We start from the raw sequence: 16941 nt of genomic DNA, 5'->3' as shown, positions 1-16941 counted from the left end.
ATTTACATAAAAAATACAAAAATAATTTCAGAGTTTAAAAAAAAATCCTGGAATCACTAAAATCAGATGCTTGTCTCTTTGTTTACATTTTGTGTAGAATTAAGTTGAGCTCAGTGTCAAAAACGAGCAACATGTTGTTTCCTTCTGTGATTCTTGATGCAGCGCCCCCACAGGTGAGGAGGGGAACAGGTTTTTCAGAATGGAAGGTTAATTTGAAACATTACAGTGTGAAAATTTAACAAATGTTGCCATTTTTTTCCCCAACCGAACCGAATCAACTGGACTACCAGAAACACTCTTAATTAGATCCAGTTATGTTTCACATTTATGTTTTTAATAAATTATGTGTAAGTTGTATTTATTTATCTAATACAATTAATTTTTTCTTTACAAAATCCAATCATTTGTAAACAATACAATTCTGACCAATTCATCATTGTTTTCTAAAACCAGAATCAAATCTTTTGGAGGAAAATTAGTGATATTAGTGTTTGTTGCAGCAAAATTCATCTTTACTTTCTGTAAAGTCTTTTCAAATTAACTGGTTTGTCTCCAGTTTTGCTGCTTTTCTTGCTGCATTCGCCACTAAAACAAAAGACACTGTTAATAAAAAAAGGGTTTAAATGAAGCATTTTGGGATTAATGTCAGTCTTATCAACGGAGGCGGCCTGGAGAGGATTTGTGGCTTTTTGTTTGTACTGTAGCTGCTGACTGCTGCCTTTCTCCTACCTGTTTACAACTTCACTGCATCGCCAAAGCTGAGATAACACTGAAGTGACAGATAACGGTCCAGGAGTTTGATTTACAAAGCCGCTGGAAAATTTCCCTGTTTTGTTGGGTTTGATTTTTACTCCGACTGAACGAGACAAACATCTGAGTTCCTGCTTAGATTTGATCCCAGTGAAAGCTTAATAATGTAATTTGACACCCAATTAACCAGGATTGATGCTCTGATTAAAGGTTAAGATTTGAATAATGAATTCTTTCTGGACTATTTTTAAATTTTATATATTGTTGGATTAATGTAGATAAATAATATATTCAACCCTGATGAAAACACTGAAAATTATAGAAGCTGCAGATAAATTTAAAGTTTTGATGTTTTCCGTTTTGTAGATAAATTTAAGGTTTGATGTTTTTTATTTAAGGTTTGATGTTTTCTGTTTTGCAGATGCCTCGTTGTTGCGTTACGTGGGACTGTCCACTGCGGACGAGCGGACCGTCTCGGAGGACTACTCCTCCCACACGGCGCGTCCAAATAAAAGGTCCAATGACACGGCCAAGCGTGCCAAGAGGCGGAGCCACCACAGCCAAAGCCCCTCCCACTATCTGCTTCAGACCAATCAGAGGGAATCGCCTCCCAGAGACCAAACCTCTATGTATCATGTAAGTTTTTAAACTTATTTACTACAAATCTTTGTCTTTTTTGGTGTCTCTCTTCAGTTACTTGTTGTTTGCGTTTTTACTATTTGTTACTGATTTTGGCTAGAGTCAAAATCAGTAACAAATAGTAAAAACGCATGCATCCACATGCAAACTGGCTTTCATTTACCTTCCATTACGCAAATTTATTTTCAAAATATGAAAACGGCTCCAGAAGGAGAAGGTGCTGCCATTAGCTTTTGACCTTTAGCTTAAGCGCACTTGAGTTATGCAGCAGGATGATGATCTTTAAGCACAGACAAAAAGTCTAGACTTTGATTTAGCTCCAGTGTTTGACTTCCACCACCTGATGTAAACAATATTTTTCCAGTAAATCAGAGATATGCAGTTCATTGTGTCCTGACTGGTCATAGATGGAACTCCACACACTTTGGACCAAAACTTCCCACTCCTAGAACTTCTCCTTCTAAGTCATTTTACTAAGCGAACAGCCGGTCTCCAAGCAACTGAGCTTTGACCCCGACAGGAAAGAGCTGCAGTGAAGTGTGATTCTGGCTCGTTATTGCCCTCCTGTCACATCCATGACATCTGGTCCGTCTGAGCCGGTCCAGACTGGCGGGTTTGGCCGGCAGTGACCTTACTCGTCTTGTCAGAATCTCTTTGAAAATGAAAAACAGCTGCATGTTTTGCACCCAGGTTGTGCTTCCATTGCAGCAGCTATGTGTGTGCGTGTGTGTGCGTGTGTGTGCGTGTGTGTGCGTGCGTGCGTGTGTGTGTGGTGCTCTGATGACAGATGGCGTGTCGGTGGGAGTGGGAGGACCCTTGTCATCTGTCCCACTGAGCCTGTGGCTCTGAGTGGCTGAGGTCCGGCCCCTGAGATGTGTAATACCGTGACATCAGAGCTGGTCTGTTGCCCCATCTGATCCGTCGAGAGATTCAATCTAAACATGATGGATTAGAAACAGGATTATGAGGATTCACAAACCTCAAATTAGCACACTTGGTATTCAGAGACATTCCTCTGCCAAATTAAGTCACAAATACAAGATGCATACCTTTTACACAATAAGTATAACGTATTTATGTTTGATCACCGGAGCATCTGTGAGTTGGCTTATGAATACTAAACAGAAGGACTCACAGGGAGACCCGTTTAGTCCTCTTTGATCAATCTTCAGTTTGGTAGCCTGGAAAGTCCGGTTCATTTGGGGAGGTGTGAATGCGCAATCAAAAAGTGAAGGCTAGTCCACCTGAAAACCTCGGTCTCAATTTGGTTGAAGTGAACTCTGGTGCAGTTCGAATGCGTATGTGAACGCTAAGCGGAGACCGCTCCAAAAGCAGGAAACAGACTATAGCACAGGGCATTCTGGGTAAATGGAACCAAAACAAACGTGGGAGTCTAAAGCTAGCTGGAGAAACGACTCGTGGATTTTTACCAAAACTTGAAGAGAAATCCCACAACCGCTGAAATCTAACGCCACTCCATTTTTGGAGGAAGTTGTGCTTGGTTTCTTCTTCTGAGGTTTTTGTGTCATTACCTTCGGTGGTTCTTGGTGCAGCGCCTCCACAGGCGAGGAGGAGAACAAGATTTCTTTAAAGAGTTTTTATTGTTTGACACAGTGCAGTAAATCGAACTGCAGCAGCTGAAAATGTAACAATTGTTGCTACTTTGGTCCCCAATCAAGCCGAGTCTACCGGACTATCAGGTGTGAAAATACTCCTAATTTCAAGTTAATTTAGATCTCTGTGACAGCCTCACATAATACGAGTATTTTCCAGGTGTGGAGTCGTGTAGAAAAATAAAATATGGAGTATCCATTAAGAACAGACTTTACTTCCTGCTTCATTATCTATCCATCTGTTCACTCATTTACGGTCTAGAAAGCCTGTTTTTAACAATTATATTTACTGCATGTAAGCAAGGAAGTCTGTAAAGCTGTAAATAGACAAACTCTTGGAAATCCCTGTAAAAAATCCTTGAAAAGTTTTATTCTGAGTTTTGCTCTTCAAAGGTTCACATTAGTAAACACATATGCAAAACAGCCATCTGCAGCCTCACCGGTGCAGCTTTCAGGAAGCAAACTGGCTTTCATTTACTTTCTCGGAGATCTTAGAGCAACAGCCACAGATCTAAGTTAGTAAAATATACATTTTAAGTAACTCTGGCTTAATGTACCAATCACTATGCCAGTCGTTTCATAAGTTTTGAGCTCTTGTTCTCTTTATCCAGTCTTTCATAGCAGACCTCCACAGAGGTTGTACCGTATTTAAGTATTTTAAATTTCACAAATCCACCAGTCTCATAAATTATTGAAACCTTTCTGAAAATAAGAAAGGAAGAAAAACTGAAGCTTCAAAACAAGAAAGGAGAAGACTCTTGTACTTTAAGACTTAGTTTACTTAAAATCCATTAAATTAATGATACTTCAGTTAAAATGTAAAGGTGATTACTAAAATCTGTGATCAGATTTCATTTTGATCAATACCTATTTCCTAGCAGTTAGCTAAACAGAAGACAGAAATTAAATGATTGACAACACAATATTGATTAATTGACACCAACAAACAATTAATCTGTCAAACATGGAGGTTAAAAAGGCCGTTATCTAAACTTACAAATTATCTGGAGCTTGTTGGGCTGGTATCGCACACCTCTAGTGAAAAGTATACTTAGTGCTGGATCATAAATCAGTAAGAATAATATCAGTAACAATAATATGTAATGCGATAGACACGTGATCAATATCAGGAATATTCAATAATTTCACTGAGCTCAGATCCAGAGCCGCACAGAATTCTGGGAGACGTAGGCAGAAGAAAGACTTTAGCCTCTCCATCTTTTACAGCCAGCCAGTTGGTGGATCGACTAACTCACTCATTCCTTGGTCACCTAGCAACCCACTCGTTCTTTGGTTGCCTAGCAACAACCTGTTGAGTAACTGGTGCAGCAGCAGTTTAAGGTTTTGCCTCAAAGCTACTTAAAAAGAGTTAAAACTGTGGCTGAAACAGGAAAGCTGGCGCCACCAGTTTGGTTTAAAACAAAAAACTAATCGGTAATTATTATTTACGTTTGTCCAGCTCTAAATATACTCTAGTTGGATTAGTGTGACATTCACAGTGTGGGTGTGTTTCTTTTCTGTGATGTCAGCTTCGTATTCCCTCACGATGTAAAGGCTGGAAACAGAAGAATACCAGTTTAATGTCTCTGTTACTCCAGCTCGCTGTCCCTCTGCTGCCACATTAGAGAATAACTGATACCAGTTCTTCCTCATCAACGGTCAGCTGTTCTTTATTTATAAACTCCCTGCGGCTCTGTTTGTTTCACACTTCCTCCATCACCTGGATGTGCCATCGCTCCACCTAAGCGTCACCTCCAGCCCTCCGTTCTATGTTTAGACGTGTGAAAGCAGCCCGCTCTGACTCCTCCACCCCTGACTGAATGCGTCTGTGTGAGAGATGCGATGGTTTCCTTTGTGTCTGTTTGTCTCCAGCCTCCTCTCCTTGTGTCCTGCTGCCTCTAAGATCTGCTGTCATCTTTTATATCCCAGGATTCACTGCAGCAAACAAAGGCCACTGATCCGTCCTGACAGCATGCTCTGTCTCCGTCTCCCTCTTCTTTCCTCAGACATACCAGCAGTCGACCTCTTTGCAGACAAAGAACAGGAAGAAGAATAAAGGTAAGCAGGGCTGGCACCAGGTCGGCTTCAGACGACCAGCCGTTTCTGCACAGGAATCATTTCAATGTGGATCATAACTCACTTTTACCATCTTCAGTTGGAAGAAGTGCAAAGCTTTCTCAATCCAGTTTATTAGTTTTGCACATTTCAGTTCAAAGGTCATAAAAACACAAAGTCAACAATTGAAACATTACATTTTGTCCAGTGCCATCGTTACACATCAGGATGTTGATTAATGTTTCAAAATCAAGTTATCTAAACCGGTTAGTTGTTTAGATTTAAAGGGACTCAGTGTTTCGGTCGTTTTGCAGTTTTCTGGAAGTTTGTTCCAGATTTGTGGTGCATAGAAGCTGAATGCTGCTTCTCCTCATTTGGTTCTGTTTTGGGTTTGAGATGCACACTTCACATCAAAACAACTTCATCGCTGTATTAGTTATTAGGGGTGCACTAAATTATCTGCGCTAATTTTCTTAATTTTGGGAGATTGGTCGATACTCGCACGTGAAGCCGATCTTATCCACTTTGGCAAAGGTAAAAGAATTACCCAACATCCTCTTCTGTCCAAAAATCACACAGCGTAGAGTTTTTAGTTAGGCCTGTCAAGAGAGATAATCTTATGGGACAATAAACTGTCCAATAATATTGGGGTTTGGAGACAGTTTTCAAGTAATATGTTGATTATGGCATAATAATGAAAAATAAACAGTAAATAAAATGGAAGTAAAAGAAAAAGCACAAACAAAACAATAAATGAAATGGATTGTTGTCTCTGTCAACTAAATTGCCTTTCAAAATCAGTTTATGTTAATTTATTATGTGATTAATTGATTTATAGATTTATTAATTATTGCAACAGGTAGAGTTTAATCTCTAAAAGTGTAAATTTTGTGCCTGTAAGTTGAAACTTTCAGGGTAAAATGAACCAAAATGTGATTTTTGGCAACATGAGGTTTGGATCTGCATCCTCAATCTGGGAATTAAACCAGAATCAGGTCCAGTTCTGGTTTTGGATCTGATCTGTTCCCCATCTAGATTTGTTAAAAATGTAGCATTTTCATTTTTATTTTAACAAATGGTGCTTATTTTACAGCTTTAAATTAATTTCTTACAAGGAATATCTAATTATGAGAGCTTTCTGAACAGCACTCAAAAAGACTCTCTTAATTATTCCTGTCAGTTTTATTCAGTTTTTAAAGTAATTGTTGAGATTTTTCCATTTATTTCTAATATTCACTCTGACATAAGTGCCTTTGCCTCTATGACAAACTTTCCACGCTGTCACGGATCAACATGCTGTGAGATTTTAATTTTTTTGCACAGTCCGATCGCTTGTTCTGCCATCTGCTGCTGTGAGAAGCTCTGAAAGCTTTGGCTCCATCTGCACACGGCTCTGTTTGTTTACAGCAATTAAACCAACGTTTCCAAAAGAATCTGATGCTAATAATTACAGCTTTAAATAGCTAATTTATCAGTATATTAGTAATTAGTAAAACTGTGTTGGTTTTGTCACAAATGGGTCATTTTGTGACCAAACGGATGGCGGCATTAGTTGGTGGCCTGAGGCGGCTGCACAGGAATGAGGACGATCGTTGTTGGAGCGTTTTCAGATATATTACCCTCTTGTGGCAGGAATATAAATGATTCATTATCTCTAAGCTGAAAACCTTTCCACACTGCGTGCAAGAATGTTTCGGGGTTTTTTTGTGTCAACACTTTCATGTAGAGTTGTTTCGTTTAGAAAAAGCTGCGAGGGAAGAAAATTGACTCCTGGATCCTGGTTCTCGTTAAAAAGACATTTCATGCAGAGCAGCAGGAGTTTCTTTGCCGGCCTCACCTGAAACCATGTTGCTCCATTTATCCTTAATAAGGAGTTTACTGCTGCGTCACCTTTAAGCCGGAAAGAAAAGAACCGCTTTTATTAAGCACACGCTGTGTATTATAAGCCTGGCGGGCCACCAGGCTTTACTTGTGCCCCCACCAGGCTAAGCATCACTTATTTTTTAAGTCTTTTTAAAATGTTTTCATTTTTTAAGGCTTTATTGTTGGTGTTCAGGTGTTAATCTTCCAATCTTTCAAAAACACATAATTATCAAGTGATATTTTCAAATTTCCTGTCAACTTTAAACATTTTTTAACTCAAAAACACGATGAACCTCTGGATGAACGACTTCTCTAACATCCAACTCCAGGTTTAGCAGGTTTTCTGGGGGAAACCTTGAACACACAGCGTTCTGGAAAACGCTCAGAGCTCAGGAAGTGCGGCCTATATGCTATTCAAGGAAAATATTCTAGAGAATAAGCCTTCTTAACAATTCTCCTTCTCTTCTTGTCGCTTGCATCCAGCCATCCCTCAGTAAATCATGATTGCTCTGCAATCATGTAGCATTTTTCATGACCCTTTGATTTTTCTCACCTTCCCTTTTCTGCTTCTTCCATTTAGAGTAATAAATTAACAGTAATGTCTCAAAGATGCTTTTCTACTTTGCCTCAGGCATTCGCGTGTTCTCATTTAAATTCTTCATGTTTTGGCTACAAATTCAAATACATTTAAAAATAAATTTCTATCCCAAAGGGAAATAATTACATGGTTTTGTTTTGTCAAAGAGTCGATGTGGATGGTGATGCTGTGGCTAACATGCTAACGGCTAAATCAGGATGTCTGCGCATCCGTAAAAAGTCTTAAAGTCACGTATCTAAAATTAAGTACTTAAAATGTTTTAAATTAAATTTTTAAAGCTGTAAGTTGGCCTTAAATATGTTAAACACAGGTCTTAAATTTTCCTTGTCAGACTATTTATTCTCTTAAGCTTATTTTTTTTTCTGCTAGACTTTTCTGTCAGACAAAAGTTTGAGTCTCACTCAGATTGACTTTAGACCAGAGGCGAAAGTGAAACTCACTTTCATTTTGGGCAATTTCAAAACATCTGAATCTACTTAAAGGGCCGGTTGTGCCAGAATCTGTTGATAAAACTAACTTAACCATTAAAATATCAATAAGTAACAGTTTGTTTCAGCATTCAATAAGTGTTTCTTAACATGAAGCATTGAACATCTTTTCACACTGATCAGTCCCTCCAGGATTTTGTGATTGTTTTTATGGTCTCCCTTTAGAACTTCACATACGGCCACGTTGGTGTTCTGTACTACAACCAGCTGCAGAGGAATATTCTGCACGTCTGTTTCCAGAGTTCTTTCTTCCAGGTTTGGTTTTATCGTCGCTCTGTTCTTAAACGTCGCTCCGTTTGCGTTTCCAGGACGAGGTCTGACCTCGCTGAGTCGGAGGCGCGTTTCCTGCAAAGCGCTGGGCAGAGGAGACTGCGAGGGCTGGCTGTGGAGAAAGAGGGACGCCAAGGGTTACTTCTCTCAGAAATGGAAGAAGTACTGGTTTGTGCTGAAAGACAACTGCTTGTACTGGTACATCAATGAGGAGGTGCGTCGTTTGTTTCTCTGCTTCTAACTGAAATGGTTCAAAAACAACCATATTGTAATTTAAAAAGTTACCATCGTAATAAATCTGTGTGGACTTCAATAAAAATAATTTTGGTAACTCTACCTAATCGAAAACAATAAAAGTTTTAGTCTGTTTTAATGTGAACATGTATTGCTTTTAAATCTTTCCTTTTCCCATTTAAATTATTCAGTTGTGATCTTTATAAACTGCAATGCTTTGGTCTGAATTCCTCGTTATCAAACTCGTTTTGGTGCTGTGTCTTTAAATGCAAATGAGGCACTTCCGGCTCCGCCCCCTCCAGTTCACAGAGCGTTCCTCCACACCGTTCAGCCATTTTTTTTTTTACTTGATAGTAGAGATATGAAGTTTATCTAGTGGCATAGAAACGTCACTGAATGCATTTAGGTCATTTGTTCCCCAACACAAAAATGGTAAAAACAATGGCAAGTTATTTATGTAATTCAAATATTGAAGACACACTTTGTGCTAGTTAAAAGCTAGCATACAATGCTAACATAACCAGAAGTTATGATGCTAATGCTATCAAAACAATGGACTGCATGTCATATCGACACACATGAATTGTGTGAAATCAATCAGATTTGTCCCTGAAGTGTTTCGTTCAAAGACGACTTTCCTCTCTAATGTGGGAACAATTCCAATAAAAATAAAGTTTAACTAGAGACTTAGAAGAAGTTCTGATGCTGGTTCTGTTTGATGTGCTATAATGGAGACCAACAACAGAATATTTTGACTTATCCACTTGTATCTTGAGCATCCATAAAGTCGCTGTGAGAAACGGAAATGGTGGATTTGTGTCTATGACCTTGTTTAGCAGTTCCAGCAAATAATGTGAAGTAGTTGTTCAGAAAACGTGACGGGGAATAGAGAAACCTGAACAGATTGAAAAATACGACCCAAACAGAATATAAAGACATCTACCCAGCACCGGCAGAGACTAAATTAAAGCTTTATTCTCTCCTAGAGACTCCAAGTTCACGACAAAATATATTTAAGGATAAAAAAAAGAAGTGGATTTTGTATTATATGTCCCATTTAATGTCTTTTTATAAAGTGTATCTAGATATCTGGCAAAGCAGCAGAGCATTAGACTGTAGCTTTTATTGAATAAAACTGTGCTAGACAACAGTTTAAGGTTTTTTGGACTTCTTGGCAAAAGTTTCAAGCTCCACAGGACCTAAAAGTATAAATTTAAATATATAATATTAATTACCTCAGCAGAAACACACGTCTCTTCATATCTGCAGCCTCCATGCGGGTCGACTTTTGTAAATGGTTCCAGCAGCAGTTCAGTTTGTGGCCATTAATCACTTCTTTTTTTTAACACAGGAGGTTGAGAAAATCACAATAACATCTGTAAACTAAGCTGTAATTTTTAATTAATAATGTCCTTCTGCTTTAATTTTAGCTCGTTTTGTGAGTTTTTCTTCCTTTTGTCGTGTCAGGACGAGAAGGCGGAGGGTTTCGTCAGTCTTCCCGAGTTTAAGATTGACCGTGCCAGTGAATGTCGAAAGAAGTAGTAAGTGCCTGGTTTATTGCATATTTATGTTATTTTCCGTATGTGGAGCCCGTTGCTCTGGAACGCGTGAATGTGTGTGGGCAAAAATAGCTCTCTGTGTCTCTCTAGTGCTTTCAAAGCGTGCCACCCCAAGGTCAAGAGCTTCTACTTTGCAGCAGATGGAGTGGACGACATGAACAGGTAACGGCTGCAAGCGCTAAACATGCAGGAAGGTCGCAGGGAGGTGTTGCAGCTGAGTGACGAAATTAAAATGCAACTCACAGTTTGGCTCCAAGAAAGCAGAAAACAAGAGATTCTGCAACAAAATAAAACCCAAGAAAAGAGTAAAAGCAGCTACTCTTGACTTAATGTTTATGATGATTGATGTAGCATAAAAACCCTTTGTTTAAATAAGTGAGTTTTATTACTTCCTCCTGTTTGATAGATGGCTGAGTCGCCTCAACATGGCAGCTGTGGGCTATGCGGAGCGGGAGAGGATGCGGCAGGAGCAGGGTGAGACTTCCCTCCAACAACACCGCTGCTACTATTGCACCGGCGTTGCTGCATGAGCAAATCATTGCCGTAAGAGTCCCCTGTGGACCAAAAGTGAGCCTGCCACTCGTTTCTTTTTATAGCCTCCACTCCCAGTCATGAATCTCTCTCGCCTGGAGACCTCTTCCTGGCTTATCGACACGCTTAATTGGGTTTTATCAAACAGTTATATCAGATTGCAGAATATTCACTGCAAAAACACAAAATCTTACCAAGTATTTTTGGTCTAGCTTCCAGTACACTTATGTTAGTAAATTTAAAAATAAGACAAAACTAACTTACTAGTTACTTTATAGCAAGATATAGGAGCTTGTTTCAAGTAAATAATTCCTTAAAATTGGAAAAGCAGTACTGGTTCCATTGGGAGATTATTTCATTTATAACAAGACTGGTATTTTTTGCCGTTACAAATAATCTGCCAGTGGAACAAGTAAGGAAATATTTACTTAAAACAAGTCATAACTTTTACAGAAAAGTTACTTGTAAGTTAGTTTTGTCTATTTCAAGTGTACTAGCAGTCTTGGTAAGATTTTGTGTTTTTGCTGAGTCGTTGACTTTTGCATTAAAGGGCTTCAGAGTTCAATTAATGTTTTGAGTTTGTTTTGTGACTATAAAGTTTATGAAGCCCCATCTACGAGATAGAGTTAAGGTTAAAATGTGAAATTCTGGTTATGTTTTCATATATTAGCAATAAGTTAAACTATCTGAATGGATGGATGGCTTTATCAATACAAAGTTTGGGTTTTGGATAACGCGAACATTTCTAATGAACTTCCTGAGTTAAGGGTGTTTTCACATCTGATAGTCCGGTAGACTTGGTTAGATTGGTGATTCATTTTGTTTTTCACTGCACTGTGTCAAATAGACCAAACTCTTTCAAAAAGCTGTTTCCCTCCTCGCCTCTGGTGGCGCTGCACCAAGAACCACTTAAGAAAACCTCTGAAGAAGAAATGAAAGCAACTTCCTTCTTCGTGGAACGTAAACAAAAATGGAGCAGCATCAGATTTTAGCGGTTGAAGGATTTCTCTTTTGTCATTTCCTGAGTCATTTCCACTGTTTTGTGTGTTTGATTTGGTTGTATTTACCCAGAATGCCTTGCACTTTAGTTTGTTTCCTGCTTTTGTAGAGGTTTCTGGTCCACTCGGCGTTCACATGTGCATTCAAACCGCGTCAGAGTTCACTTTAATCAAACTGAGACGTAGGTTTGTAGGTGGACTGGATTGTAGGTTCACTGTTTTGGTCCGCATCAGAGTTCGCTTACACGTAGGACTGTCACGATAACAAATTTTGCTGGACGATTAATTCTCTAAAAAATTATTGCGATAAATGATAATATTGTTTCAAGACCTTTTGACACTGATTTAATGGAAATGACTAATAATGCATGTGATTTCCTGATAGATACACTTTATTTTCAAAAGAACACATAACACTGGAACTGATGAACTAAATAAACAAAACAACCAAAAATAAAATGTATTCTGTCTCCATTAACAAAAATCGTACTTGAATAAAAACTAAACAACATAAAGCCAAAGTGGAAATAAATACTGCATTCAACCAAAAGAGAGCAGACTATGAAGTCTGTATACTATATTGCCCTTCAGTAATCACTAGATTTAATTAGAGAAGATGAGCACATCCCACTACCTAATGCAAAAGTTCACGGTTTTTGCCCCTATTTTCCTCTTAAGACAATCTTAGATCGTTGGCTTATCTAAGATTCTTGCTGGTGATTTCGTAACCGATCATCCTGTAGTGTGTGGTGGGTTATGGTAGATCGTAGGGGCCGCTCCGATCTAAATCAAGGGTTTTCCCCGACTGGGAGCTTAACGCTGAATGTGACAGGTAGCCAATCAGAAAGCGCGGATTCTCCTCTGTGCTTTCTGAGGGAAAATTACGGAGGGGATCTACGATTTCGCATCTACAAGAATAATGTATAGTTGCGCCACTGGAAGAGACGATAAAGCCGATAATTAAAATGAGGTCGATAGGTTTAATTTATTGTGCGATTAATTGATTTATCGTTTATCGCGACAGGCCTAGTTACACGTTCACACCTGCTCAAGCGAACCGAACTTTTTAGGCAAATGAAATCCACTTGTAAAGATATTTATCATGTTTGTCTCCATGTGGATGAAGCTCAAAGTGTTGGGCTAAAAGAAAAGACAAGCAGGGATAGTTTTCTTCATGCTGAATGTTTCTGCATCAATAACTAGTTAATGAAGAATCAGAAGGTATATTGAGCTTCTGATCTGAAATGTTCCCATGATTCCTGCAGACTATTGGAGCGAAAGTGAACATGAGGACGACACCACGTCCAGCCCGAAACAGGACAGCCCCCCACCTCCATATGATACCTACCCACGGCCTCCATCGGTGAGTCAACGCAGACGTCAGAGCGCCGAGGCGCTTCGTTCAAACACAGCAAAATCCTAACTCACTTCTGTCCAACTATTTCTCAATTATCTTCAGTTGAGCTTCCAGTGAATAGTGATGTTATATTTTTTAGCTACAACATGAAACGATTGCTCTTGATCAGGGATGTCCAAAGTGCGGCCCGGGACCCGTTTGTGGCTCCTTGGATTTATTTTTTTGGTTTTTGTTTTGTGCCCCCCTCCCCTCTCCCCCTCCCCACTGCAGTTCAAGAATAATAACAATTGTGTTTATTAACATTTTAAATTGTAATAATCTGCAGAATTTTTATTGATAATTTTCTTACAAGTGAAAAATTTAAGCATTACACAAAATATTTGTTTTCTTACAACCAAACATTTATAGTAAATAGATCCACTCATATCCAGAGACTTTTACTGAAAAGCCGACTTTACTGCAGCTAAATGAGCTTTTATTTAATTTATTAAACTTGGCTAAAGATAGAAAGCATATTGAAAGAAAGTTACCCAAATCTTGTTCTGCTAGCTGAGAATAAATGAATTTAATCATGTATAAAATAGTTTGAAAACCAGATATTCATCTAAAATGAATAACATCTCTTTTCTACAAGAAATAAAAATTATTTGGTTGATTATTTTTTTCTTTTTCTTCTTTTCTTGGCCGGTGAACACATTTGACTGCGCTGACAAAAAGTTTGGACATCTCTGCTCTAGTTTTTGAATAATTTATTTTTGTCCTAAACTATAGCTCTTATTTTGTTGGTAAATATCTCATTTAGTTATTAACATTTTTGCCCTTTAGTTTTCCTTCTTGCTCTAAAGTTTGCAGTGATGGTTGAATTATAGCTCAGATGCTTCAGCTGGGATTTTGCACTCTCTCTCAGATGAGCGCTTACCTGGAAGGCCGAACCACCCGCCTGTCTTCCACGGAGACGTCTCGCTCTCGATCTTCTCAGGAGGACTTCCTGTGCAGCGAGCCCCCGGTGACAGCTGCGGAGCCGCAGTACCACCCAGGCCCTCTAGGGGGAGGCACCACACACAGCGGGAGAAAGCCACTGGGCAGCAGCAGCAGCGACGTGCCGTACAGATGTGACCCTGTGGAGGTGATTGAGCAGATATTAACCACAAACTTCATTTTTTAAATAGGAAAAACATTGTTTAAAAAATATATCTAACTATTTTAATAGAACAGAAGAATAGAAATATCCTCTATTGTCCAGAAATCAGAAAAGTTCTGTTCAACTACGGAAGAGTGACAGACGATAACAGCAAATAGACTCACACAAAGAATAGAAAATAAAAACAGAGTACAGAATTAAAATTACAGAGCAAGTGAAAAATTTCAAAATAAATATCGTATAGTTATAAAACAAATACTCCAGTCCAGAGGAACAGACTCAACTATATGTATAAAATTTGCTCTTTGGGCATTAAGACAGACTTAACAATTAGTAACAATTTTACAGTTTTACGGATACAAACAAGCATGTAAACACTTGTTTGGTTTGAGTTTGTATTTTATTTATATATTATTTATATGTTAAGATAAAACTATATTTTAAAATTACTCTGACTTTTCCTTTACCAGATTAGTTGCTTTATTTAAAGCTCTTTAATTGAAGTGTTTTGTCTTTGATGAGTTTTTAGTGTTTATTAAATTTAGCAAAAACTGCAAATTATTTATTTACCAGGTTCTTCTTTTTCAGTTCATATAAAACTGTGACATTTTGGCAACCACACTTTTCTTTCAGTAAGTTTTTTTTGTAGTCAGATGACGCGGAGGTCTTTACTGCTAACGTTTAACCTTAATTTAATTTGAAAAGCAAGTAGATATGATCTTGTGGAGGAGATTGTAACAAATATTAATGATAATTTTGTTTTTCAAATTAGGAAAACAAGCTTGAGGTATTATGTGATTATTTTTATTCAAGGATTTAAAAAAAAATGTATCGTCATACCAGCTTTACTTGTTTGTGGTTCTAAATTTGGACTAAATTGTCTTATTTAAAGCGCTTTAATGAATATGTCCCTGTTGAGTTCATTTTAAACTGAAAGTAATTTATCAAGGTTTTGCTTCTTTTGTCATTTTGGTAGCTACACTTTTCTTTCTGTTCTTTTTTTCTACATTTTTCAAGCTGTTTTTCATGGAGTTCTGTACTGGTAACATTTCACCCTAATTCCGTTTGAAACATGCAGTACCGCTCCAGTCCGGCGGGGGGCAGCAGTGAGACAGGGTCCCCGGGCCGTTCGTCGTCCTCGCAGAGGCGGTCGTGGCAGGACCTGATAGAGACGCCGCTGACTGAAGCTGGACTGCACTACCTGCAAACTGGACCACTGGGTAACTTTTTACCAATTTCATCACATTAATTTTAAAATTATCTATATTTTTAAAATTCAGGATTATTATTTACGCATTTTATTTCTATTTATTTTTGTTTTTCACAACTCGGCTACTGTCTAATTCAGACCCATTTATAATGATAAAAAAAAAAACGTAACCCAACAAATCTTATTTTAAAACAGTGCAGGCATGTAATTACGCACAGATTTAGCTTATTTAATACAGATTATTATGTAATATAGTTGAATTCTGTAGTTTTATCCAGCTAGCTTTTCTAAAAAAAGCGAGTTCAAACTCGCTTATTTTAGAAAGTAAAACTTGCTGAAAACATATTTGCTTAAGAAAACCACCATCCGGCTTTTCGTGCAGAAAATTGTGTGACTATTTATTACAGTTAATTAAAAATCCAAACCATTAAGCGTCTAGTCACTCGATTCTGATTTTTAGGGTCACAATTTGATTCAGAAAATATTTTTAATTCAGTAAACTATTTTTCTGTCCAGTTGTTTAGAGATTTTGCTTACATTGTGTGATTGAGGAGAAGAAACAAAGAGTATTTATTTAAAGCTGTTCTGTAAGGAAGTATTAAATTATATCAGTTTATACTTAAACATAATGAGGTTTGTGCATAAAATTATGTATTTTAAATTAGTTTTATGGTAACTTAGCTGCTTTGCTTTTTCTTAAGTGAAAAAATATAAAAGAATTTTTCAAAATCCATCTGCTGGATAAAACAACCTTCAACTTAACCTCGTTTTAAAATCGATTTCTGAGCATTTGGGTTCAGTTCAGGATTCCCAGAAGTAGGAATTTGCAATTATTTCTTTTACCTCTAGAGTTAATTATTATTTTTGTTGATTTACTGAAACAAAAATGTTTATTTTCTTTCTGGCTTCAGATGTTTCTCAGTAACTCTGTTCAGACGTATCACTAAAAGTTTGTTCTCATAAATAATTGAGTCGCTCTGATATTTTCCTCCTCCTCCTCACAGAGGACGCCGTCTTCGCCGAGCCGGGCCTGGGAGGCGGCTCGATGATGGCTGGAGCCGTCTACACTCTCCCCCCACAGAGGAACGTCCCGTTGCCCGTGGCGATGCAGAGGCTGATTCCCATGGCAACCCAGGGAGGGAAACCCCGCAGCTTCACGCTGCCGCGCGACAGCAACCTGCACACGCTGCTCGCTCCGCCGGTGAAGGAAGAGCAGCCAACACACAACTGTGAGTTCAGATTTATTATGAAACATGACAGAAGCTGGAAAATTATTACACTGTAGTCATATTTAAAGAATGAAATATATCTGCTAGGCCTGTCGCAATAAGCAATAAATCAGTTAATCGCATAATGAATTAAAACAAACTCATTCATTTTTATTTGCATGATTTATTGTTTTTCTCTTTCTACCAAAAACTGAATGGCTTTGTTTACAGACACTTCATAATTATTTGTTTTGTTTTGTTTATTTATTTTGGATATTTAACCGTCTAAGTCCTAAAAACAGCGCCGACGATCCAGACAAATTTGTGGTACCGTAACAGTGTGGTACTTTGTGTTATCTGAACAGCTTCTGAAAGGGGAAACTGTTACCGTAATAACCTGTTACCGTAATGACCTGTTACCGTAATG

At 38.1% G+C, this 16941-nt stretch overlaps 1 protein-coding gene across 2 annotated transcripts in view; it reads left to right on the top strand.

Moving 5' to 3' along the window:
• Positions 1-16941, top strand: part of cnksr2a (connector enhancer of kinase suppressor of Ras 2a) — a 78836-nt gene that overhangs the window by 38252 nt on the left and 23643 nt on the right. For both annotated transcript variants that reach the window (XM_017301866.1, XM_008396461.2), the window contains exons 13-22: positions 1172-1386; positions 5009-5060; positions 8315-8490; positions 9978-10051; positions 10160-10231; positions 10476-10543; positions 12864-12961; positions 13863-14081; positions 15175-15316; positions 16311-16535. In XM_017301866.1, the coding sequence (XP_017157355.1) occupies positions 1172-1386; positions 5009-5060; positions 8315-8490; positions 9978-10051; positions 10160-10231; positions 10476-10543; positions 12864-12961; positions 13863-14081; positions 15175-15316; positions 16311-16535 (1341 nt within the window). The remainder of the gene's footprint in view (positions 1-1171; positions 1387-5008; positions 5061-8314; positions 8491-9977; positions 10052-10159; positions 10232-10475; positions 10544-12863; positions 12962-13862; positions 14082-15174; positions 15317-16310; positions 16536-16941) is intronic.

This window comes from Poecilia reticulata, linkage group LG20 (genome assembly GCF_000633615.1).
Source record: "Poecilia reticulata strain Guanapo linkage group LG20, Guppy_female_1.0+MT, whole genome shotgun sequence".
NCBI classification, from domain to species: Eukaryota; Metazoa; Chordata; class Actinopteri; order Cyprinodontiformes; family Poeciliidae; genus Poecilia; species Poecilia reticulata.
The sequence above is the reverse complement of the archived record's forward strand: the minus strand, read 5'-3'. Positions and strand labels throughout refer to the sequence as shown.